Genomic DNA, 16,112 nt, shown 5'->3' on the forward strand with positions numbered 1-16,112 from the left:
AGTTATATCTCAGTGATACAACATCCGATCTGAACCAGATTTTTGGTGCGTCATTACTGAGAACTGATGGACATTTTAGTTGTGTTGTTTAATATTTGACTCAAGGGCGCCCCCTACATTATTCAAACTGTTTTGTCTCAGTGATATATCAGCCAATCTGCACCAAATTTATGGTGTATTATTATTTAGCCCTGGTGGACACAGTAGTATAGTTTTTTTAAATTTTGACTCTATAGCGCCCCCTAAAATCTTGCAACAGTTATATCTCAATGATATATCATCCGATCTGCACCAAATTTTTGGTATATTATTATGTAGCCCTGATGGACACATTAGTAATGTTTTTTAACTTTTGACTCAAGAGCGCCCCCTATAATATTCCAACCCTTATATCTCAATGATATATCATCTGATCTGCACCAGATTTTTATGGCATAATGTGTGACCATGTCTAAACACATTGTTAGCGTTGTTTAAAATTTGACTCAAGTGCGCCCCCTAGATTATTCAAACTGTTATATCTCAGTGATATGTCATCCGATCTGGACCAGATTTTGGGTGCATCATTACTGAGAGCTGATGGACATTTTAGTTTTGTTGTTTAATATTTGACTCAAGGGCGCCCCCTACATTATTCAAACTGTTATATCTCAGTGATATGTCATCAGATGTGGACCATATTTTTGGTGTGTGATAAGTAAGCACTTAAACACGCAATGGTATGGTGGTTTTACTTTTGACTCAAGTGCGCCCCCTAGGTTAATCAAACTGTTATATCTCAGTGATATATCGTCCGATCTGCACCAGATTTTTGATGCTTGACTAGTGAGGACTTATGGACACAGTGGTGTTGTTGTTTAATATTTGACTCAAGTGCGCCCCCTATATAAATCAAACTGTTATATCTCAGTGATATATCGTCCGATCTGGACCAGATTTTTGGTGCTTGACTAGTGAGGACTTATGGACACAGTGGTGTTGTTGTTTAATATTTGATTCAAGTGCACCCCCTACATTATTACAGTTGTTATATATGCTGTTGCAGCTGATGTCAAAGGTTCTGTGAATGCGCACTCCGGAAAATGGGCGCGTGACAGTAGCGTGAGCGTTCTCCATGGCGACCGGGAAGAGTAGCTCGAGTTCCCACGGTCGCCATGAGGCCGCAGCGGCGCTTAGCTGCGAGGGCCTTCAACGCTGCTTGCAGCTTTAATTGTTTTTAAAATCTTAAAAATAGATCCAGACGCTGCTCCGCATCCAGAGAAATTGCAAATGGCGGCTCAGTGAAAAGTTTCTGAGATCCAGTGACTCCTCCCCCTGACCAATCAGAGTCCCGCATTCACGCTTCGGTCCAGACTCAGCTCGGCTGAGCTCGCTCGGTCCCACCAGAGAAGCAGGGACAAAAAGATGTCCTGAATCAGCCTCAAATCAGCTAAAAATACTAAAGTACTGGTGCAAAAGGGTTTTCTGTGGCGGGCTGCCCAGAATTGGGGCTTATTAGGGGCAGTGCAAACGGGGCATAATTTGACCATTAAAGTGCATTTATTAAATAAAAGCTCAACTGAGACACACCTTTGCTATAATTTTGAGCAAAAAAATAATTGTTTTAGGTGCTTTTCTTGTTAAATTCATCCTTCCTTTTTTTCCTCCCACTACACGCTCCCGGAGCACCGAGGCAGCGAATAATTTGGAAATACAGCTGATTTGACTGTTAAAGTCCTTTTATTAAGCAAACAGACTGAGACACACCTTTACTATAATTCCAAGCAAACAAATAATTGTTTTTAGGTGTTATCTTGTTAAATTTTCACAGCGACTTGTTGCATGCACGCATTTACTTCCGCTTATCGTCTTTTGAAATGCAGCTGATTTGACCGTCAAAGTGCATTTATTAAGCAAACGTTAGACTGAGACACACCTTTACTATAATTTCAAGCAAACAAATAATTGTTTTTAGATGCTTATCTTGTTAAATTTCGAAGAAATGCGGAGGTTCATCCTTCTGCGCGTGCCTGCCGCTTCCATGAATTGGGTTTTGAAATACAGTTGATTTGACTGTCAAAGTGCATTTATTAAGAAAAAGGTAGACTGAGACACACATTTTCTATTATTCTGAGCAAACAAATAATTGTTTTTAAGTGTTAAACTTGTTAAATTCTTGCTAAAGTCCTCCTATGAACGTTCCCACGGCCGACATTTGGCAGCCCATCGATTTTTGGCACAACATTTCTGGGTTCAGCCCACGTTTCCGGGTTGTCAGCGGTGACACGTGACACATAATAGATGCGACGTATATGGCGAAGCGACATATTTATGGATTTTTCCACTTTTTTTAGACATATTCGGACTGATGCGACTTATAGGATGGTGCGACGGGTACGACAGAAAATACAGTACATTTTCTTACTGAACTTACTGCCATTTTATTTCATCGTCAAACTGGAGAACGTTTTATTTGTTGGGTATTTTAACAGTCATGCTGATGTTCATTGGAAAGTTTATGACTTTTTGCTGATAATACTGTATAAACAACATGTCTATGGACAAACACATAAAACGGGTCACACCATGGACCTTGTCTTCTTCCTTTGTTCAAAGGTATTAATCTGCGTGTAGAGGATGTACTGGTACATGTCAGTGACCACAGCTGTGTGCTCTTTGATTTACATTTTTACCTCTAGATCTTTCAACACAAAAGAACAAGTTTCAGAGGTGCATATTTGATCAGAATGAGAAGTTATCTTCTTTGTTCAAACCGTGTTCTTTGACTAGATGTAGGGATGTTGAAGGTTTTATTGTCTTTTTACAGTCACTGCACAGCTATTTTAGATAAAGTGGCACTGTTTAAATATATTTTTACATTTTCATAAAAAGCCTTATTCCTGGATAAATATAACTATTCAGAATTCGAGGCAAAACTGTAATAAGAAGAGTGATCATGAAAATTAAGTGAAATTGAGGTTCACATAATAAAGGAACTAAATAATTTCTTATAAGTCAGTTAGAAATGCCAGAACTCAGTACTTTACTCAGCTGATATTTTATAACAAAATAAATCATAAGAAGCAGTTTGACACCATTTTTTCCATTGTGGCTTCTTTAGTTTACCATTCCAGGCAATAAGTATAACAGATAGTAATATTTTTGGAAAATATTTTTGTTAAGGTCAGTGATGTCAGGCAAACATCGCTCCATCAACCTCTCACAATTTTCCTTGTGATGTGTCTCCTCACACATGGTCTTCCTTAGAAACAGTGTCATATAAACCTCTAATCTAATGAATAAAATGAAGCCATCCACATTACCTGCTGGTATTTTAACTACTGTGTTGTTTAAAAAAAGGGTTTGTGCAACTGGTCCTACTATTGTTGAACTTTCAGAGGATGTGGTTTCCAGCTTTTCAAACATCCTGTTGTTGAACCAGTTTTTAAAAGCCCAACTTGAATTCAACTAAACAAGGAAATATCAGGCTGAAATGTAAATTAATATTTGTATTAAAAAAAAAGAAAAAGTTGTGAAAGGGCAATTTTCCAGTTTGTTTGAAGCACAATATGAGATCTCCATCTTCTCCTGCCTATCTGTAGTCTGGTATTGGAGGCAACAGGTCCAGGAGAGAAACCCAGTCCCTTTCCCTGGTGATGCTCTTCAGCTCCTCCTGGGAGACCTCAAGACATTCCCAGATCAGAGAAGAGACAATCCCTCCATCAAGTTCTGGGTAGGCCTTAGGTCCTTATCCCAGTGGGACATGCCCAGAAAAACTAGAAAAGGAGGCATCCAGGAGGCATTCTAACTGGATGTCTGAACAACCACTACCAGCTTTTCTCCTCTGAGCTCCTCCTGTTTGATGGAGCTTCTCACCCTATGTCTAAGGCCAGTCACACTATGAAGGAAGCTCATTTTGGCCACTTGTATCTTGGATGTCATTCTTTCGGTCATGTTCCAAATCTTATGACCATAAATATAAACCAGTAAACCAAGAGCTTTTGTCTTTGACCCAGCACTTTCTTCACCATGACTGATCGAAGCAACACCCTCAATACGAGGCTGAGGCCCCAGTCAGTCAATCCATCTCCTGATAGATGCTTATTTGTAAAATAAATAAATTAAAACAATGTATTGTTTTCCTTCCACTGGGCTACTTTGTGTTGATTCATCACATGAGCACTTTGTCAAATACTTTAAAGGTTGTGTTTATAAAAATATGGAACAATTCAAGGGGTATGAAGACTTTTTTTAAGGCACTGTACGTTTGAACTTTGCAGTTCCAGTCCCTTGCTGCTCTGTAAACAGGCTTCCCTCCTAGTCAGCAGTTACACAAAGGCAGTGGGTTACAGCAAGTTCATTTCACGTAAAGCAAGATGAGAGAGTGGAAGCCGAGCAGAGCGATGCAGCGCAGCACGACAGGCGGCAGAACAGGGACACGGCTAACAGGTCACAGAGGAAACGAGACGCAGCACACCGAGAGGAAGCAGACAGAGCCGACCGTGGGTTAGAAGAGAAGATTTCAACAGAGTCACTGAGGGTTCTGTGAACGTGTGTTTACCTTCAGGTCCCTCCTCTCCAGGTGCAGCAGCTCCGAGCCTTGGATGTCGTGTCGAATGAAGGTGTCTCTGTACTCCCCCAGGCTCAGCTGTTCCAGCCAGATGCCCACCTCTTCTGTGCCCCATCTCTCCACTACACACACACCACACACACATGCACACAAACAAAGACGCAAAGCAGAGCAGAGAGAGGCTCAGAGTGCCTCACAAGTACCACCTCACCTGCATCTCTCAATCATTTTGTTCATACACGTGTGAAAATACTATCCCACATGCAGATTCACAAAGATTATGGTGAATCATGTAGAGGGTGTGAGGAGTGAAGGAAAAGGGTGAGGGAAGTAGGAATGGAAGCAATGGTGGCGGCTGACAGAGGGAAGCAGAGGTCGACCAGGACAGATACTGGTCCGAACAAGGTCAGCGATGTTCAGGGTAGACTTTGAATGAAGAAATTAGTGTGTGGAGGGGGGGAGAGGGGTGGTCATGCATTTCATGAACCAATGTCAGAACACAGCAGAGCAAGTCAGAAGTACGAGGAGGCAGAAGCTTGTGAGGTCTGAGGGAAGTTCAGTTCGACTAAGCAGGAACAAGCCTGCAAGGAAAGGGATGACTGTTACACAAACTTTCCTAAGCTCTCAGTAACATTTTATATCAAAAATGCTGACATAAACTTTCTACCACACCTTTTTCATGTAGCCATAGCTAAATATATTAGATTGTTGCTAACACATCTGTATGAAACCCTACATCCCGGTGCAGGTTTCTTATTACTTTGAAGTCCCTGGAACACGTTGGCAGCTGGATGAGAGCATGAATGGGTTGGAGTGGAGGCAGACAGAGTTGATGACTCAGACTGTGAGATGTAAAACCTCAAGCAAACACCCTTGTTTTACAATCAACAGCTTTATATGAGACTATGACACTTAAAGAGGAAGCTTCTCCATCACATCTTTCTGTTTTCCAAAAAGGTTAATTATCTGAACATTGGAATAAACCCAACTTTAAAACTGAATGAAGCAAAGTGGTGTCTGTACTAATGTTTAATCTGATACAGATTAGACCCTCACTGGGTCTCATTCCTGAGCAGATTTGAGTTCTCTCTGCTCAGTAGGGAAGAAAGAGTGTGCACAACATACCTGATTGAGGGCTTGACTTCTTGACGGCCTTCTCCTTCTTGAACTTGGGGACTATGCGAAACATGCTGCTCCGACTGTTCCTCTTGCCGTAATCCAGAGAGTTGTCCTGGTACATAAGCACAGTCAACCTACAGCCTTTCATTTAGCTACTCAACTCTCGTTACTTGGAGGCATGATATAATAAAGAGGACTTCACCACCACAAAATATTGGATCATTGTGAGATAAGATACTTTGTTTTGGTTTTGAATAAGCTTTTTGGACATTACTTTCAGCTCACATGGATTTCTTTTTGGCACCATTAAAAAAAAAAACAACAACTAGCAATCATCTTTGACCAAGGCCTATTCTTTTATTTATATTTATACATTAACGTTTCTAAAACATTTTTCCCCATCTTTGCAGCATTTATAAAGTTAAACACACTTTTAGATGACACTGAAAACCTGGTCCATGCCTCCACTTGTACCAGACTAGAGGATCTCAACCCTCACCTCAGCGCTCACAGTCCTGCATGGTTTTGACGTTTTCCTGCTCTAAAACATGATTTGATGGAATCAGTGACCTCCTCATCTTAAAATTAAGTTTAACAGAAGTCTGTTAAGGACTCATTCATTTAATTTGGGAATTCTGAATGGGACAGAAACATCTAAAACATGCAGTAGCATACAAGGACCAAGAATGGGGACCGCTGAACTACAGTACTGTGATGCCATTCTAGCTGGGTATCCTCAACACTTTAATACAGCTTACTGAAAATGCTGCAGCTCGAGTCCTTGCAGGTAATTAGAAAGCTGCGGACACACAACTTTTAGAAGATTTACAGATTTTGAAAGGACTTGGAGTACACATTAAAGACTGGCTTCAGTCAGTTTTTTCTATGACAAATGAAAAACTGGGGATCACACAGTTAAAAACTCAGCCTGATGAGGGATCCCAGACTTCATGATTTGTGGAACCAGTAATGCCCACTGAATGCATCACTTGCAAGGGCAACAATGAATATGGTAAACAAAACATGGAAGACAGTCAGCTCCATGATGATTTAGTCTAAATCGGAGTTTTCCAAACTTTTCCATGCCATGGCCCCCAAACAGCATTAGCTTCTGGTCAAGGCCCCCCCTTGCAAACCCACAAACAATGCTACAAAATATGTCAAGAAACATCAACTTTTAAAATGTTTTCACTTTTATTCACTATATTCAATTAATTATTACAGTTGCTGAGCATAAAAAAGTTATTAACTATCGTGTTTTAAACATATTCCCACTGAAAAAAACAACTTTTCAACAAACTGTTGACCAGAAGAACAAAACTAAATAAATCGAACCTCTCTCAAGTGTGTTTATCTGGAAATGACAGAAACAGATTGCCCTAGTGTGCAATTTTTATTATTATTACTATTTTTTATTTTTGCTTTAAAAAAAAAAAAAAAAAACTTCTCTCCAGCTTTCTGAGGCCCCCCTGGCGGCCCCTGGTGGCCCCCACTTGGAAAAGCACTGGTCTGAATCACAAGCTGCTCTTCTCACACTACTTTCTGTGTCCCACCCTCTCTTTTTTCATTGGCTGTTGGACACGTGTTGCAGGTGGGTCAGTAATTTGTTTGCATTTCCCAACTGTCCAGATCTGACTCCAGAAATTCAAGCATGTTTGACTGACTGTGGCTGAGGTGCCCAAATGGGAATTATGGTAAGAATCTGACAACATAAAAATTATGTAGCTGAAGTGTGTTTTGTGTAGTGTCCTCAGTTTGAGAGATCGTATTTCTCCCATTTTAGCCTCTTCTCGTGAATAACAGAATGCATTTAAAAATCCTCCTCCTATCATATAACCAGAACGGTCAAGCTTCAGCATATTTTAAGCTTGTACAACACAACGAGAACACTTTGCTTCAGCATGCGGTTTATTAGATGTTATAAGAATTAGAGATTGGCTGATATGTGTTTGGAGACATATCGGTATCTGTGATAATTGTCCCATTATGTGCTGATATAAACACTGGGAATGAGCTGTTTCCTTACTTTAAAATGATGTAATTGTACAATGTATCCAGCAGAGGGTGCATGTGGACTACTTTCAAGTCATGCCGTTCACGTTAGCTTTCACTTTCACTTTCAGCACAGTCGAAGCAACGAGCAACTAAATACTGTGTAGTGTATTTTGTTGAACAGAGCATGATAAGTTTATTTTAACTGATCTGTTAAACAAACAACAACCAAAAAAAAAACAACAATAATAAATTCTCTTTAATCCTCCAACCTGCTTGTCATTAGCTATGTGCCCCTCAACTTAGCACGCTAACATTTAGATAGCCTAGCATAGGTTATTGCCTTGTAAAACTTTATCCAGAACAATAAATCTAACGTAGAGGTAAATATCAGTGTTAGTAACGTTATCTTTGTCGTCCTTAATGAAATGCATTTTTTGTCTGAAACATTTACTTCTCTGCAAAGAAAAATAAACATTGCTGTGGTCAATACTACGGTAATTAGACCTTCATCATACTGACTGACTGACTAAACAATTAACAGGGGTGTTTCTTTGTTAAATTTATATTTTGTAACACACTTGATAACTTTATGGTGAATAGTGGGGGATAGAAAATGTGAAGGTACGTTAGGAAGACTGTTCCAAGACTTTGTGTTAAAACAGGCTTAAAAGTAGCTGTTTACTTAGGACAAAGCAAACAATTTTCATCCATCATATCAGTTATCGCCAATAGGCTTCCCCTCCCAGTATCGGTATCAGTGATGGCCAAAATTTCCATATCTGTCGGGCTCTACTAAGAATATCTAGAACGTTCTTTGTTTTAACGTGTCATTATGCACTTATATGCATTGATTATCATACATTAAATTCAATTCCATTTTTATTGCTTTTCTTTTTTTAATTTACTTATTTTTGCTCTATTTAATTAATTTAGTTTTTAATTCTTCTTATACGTGGTGTTCTTCTGTGTTTGAGGTTGAGGCTGAGTAAAGTTGATGGACTCTGTATTTTATTCTACATTTTACATAAATTTCTAGGCTCTACAGTCAAAATTTGAATAAGGGTAAAAAAAATAGAATGTGTAAAAAGATGGTACATAATATGTGTAACTCAGAAGAAAACCTGTAAGGTCCTACTAGTAAACAGAGAAAGTTACATTTCTAAACTTCTTTTTTTCAAGTCTGAACATAAAGAATTCATTTGTGTCTTTATGACTTTTTAAAGACTTACAGGTAAACTATTTTAAGTTTCCTAACACTCATCTGTAAAACAGGATTTTTTTAACTGTTTTTTTTTTTGTCCATTTTTAGCTGGTGTTCTATTTTATGTAAATATTTTCTAAAATATTAACTCAATCTAAAAAAATTAAATTAAAAAATTAACTCAATCTAATCCTGAGCATTGATTAAAAAAAAAAACAGACAAGCAAAGAAATAAGTCATTACCCTGGCCAAATATGAGTTAACTTTTTTTTTTTTTTTAACCACACCAGTCCAATGTACAGAATATAAATAACCTAATTATTTCCTCAACAATAATTTTCCATCCACCGATTTTTAATTTTACAACTAATTAATATATAGCATCTATTTTCAGTTTGTTTTATAATGCAATTAGAAGTTTAAATTTGAGAAAGACTATAGCAAAAATATTTATTAAAGACATTTTCGTGTGGCACAGAGGATCAGTTGGTAGAGCTGCCACCACTCAGCGAGAAGGTCGCCGGAATGAATCCCTGCTGGGGGGCTTTTCTGGGTAGAGGTAGCATGTTCTTTTTGGTGCATGCGTGTGGTTTCTCCAGGTACAGTAGTCCCTCATTTATCACGGGGGATCTGTACAAGGAGTAAGTAGTAGTTTTTTGTATTATTTACATATGTATATGAAGGCATTTTCAACCCTTCCCACCCTTGCAATATTCTAAACAATGTTTCTAAACTCTAAACGCTTTACAAGAGCACAGACTGTCACGAGTTCAGCTCTTTGCCTCCGCTGCTCTCTGCCAGTGCTCTCAGCCACGCCCACTTTTCCACCGCAGAGAGATCTGACACGCTGCAGGAGGAAGCTTCTCCTGCAGTTGTGGGCTGCACCAGGCACAACATGTGCTAAATAACTTGAAATAATTTATGTTAAATAAAAATGTCATGCCGATGGTGTGGCTCATCCATCAGTCAGCCAATTGTGTGTCATGTCCACTCTTATTTTGAAAAACCACGATAGAGCGAGTCCGTGAAAAATGAACCACAATTTAACGAGAGACTACTGTACTCCAGTTTCCTCCCACAGACCAAAACATGCATGTTAGGCTGATTGGTAAATCTAAATTGTCCCTAGGTGTGAGTGAGAGAGTGAATGGTTGTTTATCTCGTTTGTCTCTATGTGTCCCTGTGATGGACTGGAGACCTGTCCAAGGCGTCTCCACCTCTCAGACAGGGACTGCTGGATATGGGCACCAGTGACCCCCATGACCAGAAAAGGATGAAGTGGATAAAAGATGAGATGGATGGACATTTTCCTATTACTTCTGTCATCTTACATTCCAAGCTTTGACAAAGTTCTGGACAGTCAAGAAAATATAAATAAATCTCAATAATTTCCATGAAATGTTTAAATGTGAAACCTTGTACATTTTCACATCACAGTTATAAAAATTGGAAATGAAAAAAAAAAGTGTTGCTGTTGTCATTAGTTTTAGAGAAGTGTGTGTGTGTGTGTGTGTATGTGTGTGTGTGTGTGTTTGAGGCTGCTTACTTCGTCATCATTGGGCTGCAGAATGTGGTAGAGCCAGAGGATTTCTCCCAGTTTGCCCAGCTCCAACTCCACACACTGCAGTGCGCTGGACAGCTGTTCCTCCTCAGGTGGGTCCAGTTGCTGCAAAAGGTTGGAGATACGTTAACATATTTTACCTCAATTAAAAAAAACAAGACTATGAGTACAAGCAGGGAAAACATTTTATTTTTTAATTAAGTTTTGGATACTTTAAATTATTATAAAAAAAATAAAAAACACTCATTTGAGAACTGACCAGAGAGACTCGACCCAACAGAAGAGACTCAGTCTCATTATGTAGGGCCTTTACTGTGCTGGCAACCTCGATAGCTGTGTTCCTCGTCAAGCTCTGTAGAAGAAGCACAGCAGTTCTGTAGCATTATGTTTCACACTTAAGTCTCAGAAAAAACAGTCTGCAAACCAGTTCTAAAACCAGTTTCGGTTTGGAACAGACTTCAAACACTTTTCAAGGGTTTCACATGGATAAACGTATGGAGGTAACTGTCCTTCCACCAAAAGTTGGATCAAAATTATACTTTTGCAGAAATGGTGCCAAAAACATAATTTTCGAGCTGCCACGTTGAGGAGAAAATTAAGTAAAGAGATGCAACTTTTACATACCTATAAGTTTGAATGTAGTTATTTTTAAAGCAATTTAAGCTCAAGTAAATAATAATTGGTAGGATGTAACAGTACAGCCAAGTTAAGAATTGGTACGTACCTCAGTATGAGTCACTGTTTGGTACAATAGGAAAGAAATATGCAAAATTCTGTAAATTTTAGTTTGTGTTTTTTAAAGAAAGCACTCTTACTAAGGGGGGAGAGTCTATGGTAAGTCTACCTAATGTGAAAATACAAAATAAACTATATATGAAACTCCTGATTCATGCTCAATAATCCAAGTAGAAAAATCCAACAAAGTTAAGTCACGTCCTCTGGACGGTTTGTTTTTGTTGAAACGTTTTGTCTTTTACCCAAAAGACTTCATCATTCTGAGGAGCCACAACAAACTGGTTGACCCACTATGTGAAGGTGCTGTTAATAAGACTGAGTTTGTTGCAGCTCCACGGACTGATGAAGTCTTTTGGTTGAAAGACGAAATGTTTCAACAAAAACAAACCATCCAGAGGACCTGACTTAATTTTGTTGGATAAATATGAAACTCTCAGGTTTCTTAGCAAGTGAGTGCTGGTGTGGTAAAATGAAGCTTGCACTCACGCAGCATAACTCTTTGCCATACACAGTGAAATACTAAAGGGACAGAAATAAACCTAATAAATTTAACTGTGTCACAGTTTTTAAGGTTGGTCTGCAAGCTGACTCATGGAGCTAGAATAAAAACTAAAAAAAAAAAAAACAAACCTCAAATTACTTTTTAGCTGTAGTGACAACTTAACAAATAAACCTAACAAAGACAACACAAATAAACATGGATGGGAACCAGACATGGCGTGTAAAATGTTCAATGCTCCACCGAGGAATGAATGCAAGCAGAGCAACTACAAAGTACTTTGCTGTATCATTTCGGTACAGTCTTTACCCTTTATTTTTTACTGTGCACATGCAACTCATCTCTCCCTGCTGCAGTCGGCCATGATCTTTGGGAATGCAGTTATTTCATCGTAGCTGATTAGTCTCAAACAAGTACATGTATATTTACCAGCTATAGTTTATTTTCTAATCCAGTAATGTATGCTTTGCTTTATGTAGAGTGCTTGAATAGAGTATACTTCTGCTTCTTTTTGTAGAAGCTGTTAGCAAAATGCATGTAAATAAAATGCATGCCCACTTCTACATGGCAATTACGATTGCCTACGACTTATCTTTTATGTAGTTTACTGCACCAACCCTAACCATCTGTAACAATTTTTCAGGCTATGGATACCATCACATCTCCAATATCTACCCTTTATTTTGTTGTTGGGTTACTTACTGCTCATATTCAAGACAGAGGGTTGTGTATCTCTCATCTGTGGCAGATAATAATAATAAATAATGTATGTGTTGTCATTATTGTATGTTCCCATACAATGGCAAAACTGGCTCTCTGTATTTAACCCATCCACCCCCAGGTGGTGCAGTAGGCAGCTATTGAAAGCGCCTGGGGAGGAAATTGAAGATAGGGTGTGTTGCTCAGGGACACCACGAGATATGCGATGACTAGGGATCGAACCTGGGATTTTTGGGTCTCGAGTCGGCTGCCCTGCCTCTACCCCATCTTGGCCCCAAGATACTGTAGGTATAATAGTAGTATAATAGTATAATGTCCACAATCTGATTTATTAAATATACTTGATTAAATAAGATCAGTGAAAAGTTGTAGATTGATGAATCAATACACAAACTGTATTGGCATATCACGTGCATTTTCTATAAAGCAACATTGTAAAAAGTTCCTTCAAAACATTGCTCATGTTGGTTTGAACCACAAAGTTAAGTCAGTTAAATACAACATAATTAAATCCACAGTGTGTTGTTCCATATGTGCTGATGGCTCACCTCTGGGAACTTTGGGTGTGTTTTGTTGATGGCATGAGACGCAGCATTAACAGCATGAGCCAGCTCCTGCTCTAGAAGACCATTGGTTTTTGCAGCTTCACATATCCTGGGATTGATTAGATGGGGCACTCGATGGGTTAGGTTCAGGATGTAAGAAGCAGAGAAAGATCTCATGCTGATGACTGTCCCTGTTTACCTTGTAATGAGCTCCTCGGCAGCTCGGGCACACATCTGCAACAGGACAGCCTCTTCCTCAGTGGCCAAGTCTATAGACTGCTGAGGGTAAAGGTGAGGCCGTAAAGGAGGCTTGTCATATTTCAGCTTGTCCTCCCAAGATTTCAGTGTGTTCTCAAATGCCTGCAGACATTAATCAGAGGACAGGTGAGTATCAAAGGAATTCATGTTACAGTTATATTATCTCAGCATTTCCATCCAGCCAATGATCCTCACCCGGTCTCTGGTGAGCATCTGGGCTCTGTTTTTGTGCTGGATCTTGATGACTCCAGGGGGCTGGATCCAGGCCTCACCATCTACCTGAATGGGAACACCTTCATCGCCCAGGATGGTTATCTTCACTGTTCGACACTGATTCGGGCAGAGACTCGGATCAGATTAACTGCATTTCTTTCACTCTGTGACATTGTTAGTGTGCAGCACACATCATACCCAGTGGTTGCAGTTTTATCGAAATGATTATCATGTTATACCCAGTGGTTGACGTTTTTTTACAATATGATTATTTTTTCAGACAAAATGATTATTGCTTCATCCCCAGTGGTTGATGTCTTGATTAAAGTGATTATCATTTTGGCCCCTGTGACTCAGGGTTCTTACAAAGTGATAATCACTTCATGTTGATGTTTTGTGCAAAGTGATTATAAAATTGTATTCAATAGTTGATGTATCTACAAAGTGATTATCATTTTGTCTACAGTGTTTTGTGCCAATAGGGTACAAAACTGTCACCATTTCATATCCATGCACGCACCGTAAACCAGTACGTCACACATTATCAGTATTGGCACCGGCTCAACACAACCCTGCACAAGTTCAAGTTGTTCTTTATTTATTTGCAGTGTTATTGTCTGCCACAATCATAATGTGCTCATGGATCTGCAGTAAACACCTGTTAAAACAATAGCTGCTTACACTATGTGATGACAATTATCTGTCCTGTGCACAGGCATAATGTTCAAGTCTAAGTGTTTAAAGTGCACCAGGCTGGCAATAGATAGATTGATTTAGCTATATTGATGTGTATTAACTGGCATGAAAACATTTTATTTAACTTTGCTGAGAGCTGTATATCTCTTCTATATTTGTAGCTTAATGCCTAAATTAAAGAAAATTGCATATTTAAATGTCTGCCTTTTTATGAAATGGAGTTATTAAAAAAATATTAAGCCCCATAATGCCTATGGTCTAACCACACCAATGATAATAATCCCAACATTAAAACTGTGTAAAATACTCAAGTGAATTGAAATATGAATGTGTCAGCTGTCATTGTGGGTACAAAGCAGTGACAAGTTTTGTACAAAGTGGCCAAAGGTGAGTATTGAGTGTAGACGGGTACAAAGACACCAGTGGCAGGTGGCTAGTTTTTGTACCCTAAAGGTAAGTAGTGATCAAAGCTGCAAAAGTTCAGTTTGGAGTATAAACAGACCTGGAGTTTGTTAGTGTGTTCTCTCACCTGTGCTATACGATGGTGTTGGAGTTTGATGACTCTGGAAACAGCCATCTGCATGCTACCAAAAACAGCCACGACCTCCAGAATCTTATCATCAAATGACGGAGCACAGAAGATCTGCAAAAACATAAGTATAAAAATTGTGGTATGGACAATTTTCTATTGGTTTTTGTAGAGTACAGTATTCCTTCGTTTATCGCGAGGGAGCGGCACCCTGAAGACCCATGATAAGTGCAAAACCGCGAAGTAGGAATAATAGTTCAAGAAGTTTAGTTTAGTATTTTGATATATAATTTTATAAAAATATGATATTTATTTATTTATTTATTTATATACTGTATGTTATTATATCCTCCTATTTTATATATAATATAAATATTCACACACTCTTGCAATATTCTAAACAACGTTTCTAAATTCCAAACACTCTAAAAGAGCACAGAATGTCATGATTTCAGCTCCCTGCCGCAAGCACTCTTGGCCACGCCCACTTCTCCGCTCTGCACGGAGAACAGCTGATCAGCTGCAGCAGGAAGTTTATCCTGCAGTAAGGATTGCATAAAGAGGCAGGAGGAAGCTTTTTCTGCAGCTCTGGGCTGCACAAATGTGCAGCAGGTGCTAAATAATATAAAATAATTTATTTTAAATAAAAATTCCATGCCAACTGTGCAGCCCATCCATCAACCAGCCAGTTGTGTGTCATGTCCAATCTTATTTTGAAAAACCACGACAAAGTTAGTCCGCAATAACCGAACTACGAAGTAGCGACGAACTACTGTTCAGAACTTGTTACATTTTTAGGGCCTTTTATTTAAGGCAAAACTTTACAAACATAATTACAGAAACACTACTCATTTTATTAGAGAATAAAAATAAAAAAACGTTTGATAATAAAATAATATAAGTATAAAAAATATACTGTAGTTAAAACGGTTATAATTAATCAATAAATACACAAAATATTATATAGAAAATCTAAATCTAGAAACAAAACAATAATCCGTGAGTAACAATGAAAAAAATAGTAAAAACAAATGAAAAAAGTCTACAGCAAAATAAATAAATAAACAAAATATATTTTAAAGGGAACTTAATTTAAAAATTCACTTATTTCATGTTGGAAAAAAACACTAAAGTGAGACAGAAAAAAATAATCACAGGAAATATTAAAAACTAGAACAAAATCAAAACTTTTTTCAACATTTTTTTTTTTAAATCAAAAGACTAAACAAACAATAGCATTTTAGGACCACTCAGAAAAAAATGGCAAGAAGAATTTTTATTTGGTTCTAAGTTTCAAGATGAGTCATAATATTAAAGAAAACAAAAACTTTTTTCTTCTTTTACTTTTTGAAAATCAAATATAAAAAAGCTTATTTTGGAAATTAAATGGAGATCAAATAAACTGTCAATGTCACACAAATGGTAGAAACAACATAAACTGAAGAATAATCACAAGAAAGGTCAATTATTTTATTTTTACTGTGTGTATATA

The 16,112-nt window shown here is 38.2% G+C and overlaps 1 protein-coding gene across 1 annotated transcript in view; it reads right to left on the minus strand.

Moving 5' to 3' along the window:
- dgkh (diacylglycerol kinase, eta) overlaps positions 1–16,112 on the minus strand; it is a 166,658-nt gene that overhangs the window by 10,249 nt on the left and 140,297 nt on the right. The window contains exons 22-29 of the mRNA XM_037687075.1: positions 14,621–14,734; positions 13,378–13,512; positions 13,124–13,284; positions 12,928–13,033; positions 10,685–10,777; positions 10,411–10,530; positions 5,675–5,780; positions 4,541–4,671 (exon numbers count right to left, since the gene is read on the minus strand). Of these exons, the coding sequence (XP_037543003.1) occupies positions 4,541–4,671; positions 5,675–5,780; positions 10,411–10,530; positions 10,685–10,777; positions 12,928–13,033; positions 13,124–13,284; positions 13,378–13,512; positions 14,621–14,734 (966 nt within the window). The remainder of the gene's footprint in view (positions 1–4,540; positions 4,672–5,674; positions 5,781–10,410; positions 10,531–10,684; positions 10,778–12,927; positions 13,034–13,123; positions 13,285–13,377; positions 13,513–14,620; positions 14,735–16,112) is intronic.

Source organism: Nematolebias whitei, chromosome 13, assembly GCF_014905685.2.
Source record: "Nematolebias whitei isolate Nwh7 chromosome 13, NemWhi1, whole genome shotgun sequence".
Lineage (NCBI taxonomy): Eukaryota > Metazoa > Chordata > Actinopteri > Cyprinodontiformes > Rivulidae > Nematolebias > Nematolebias whitei.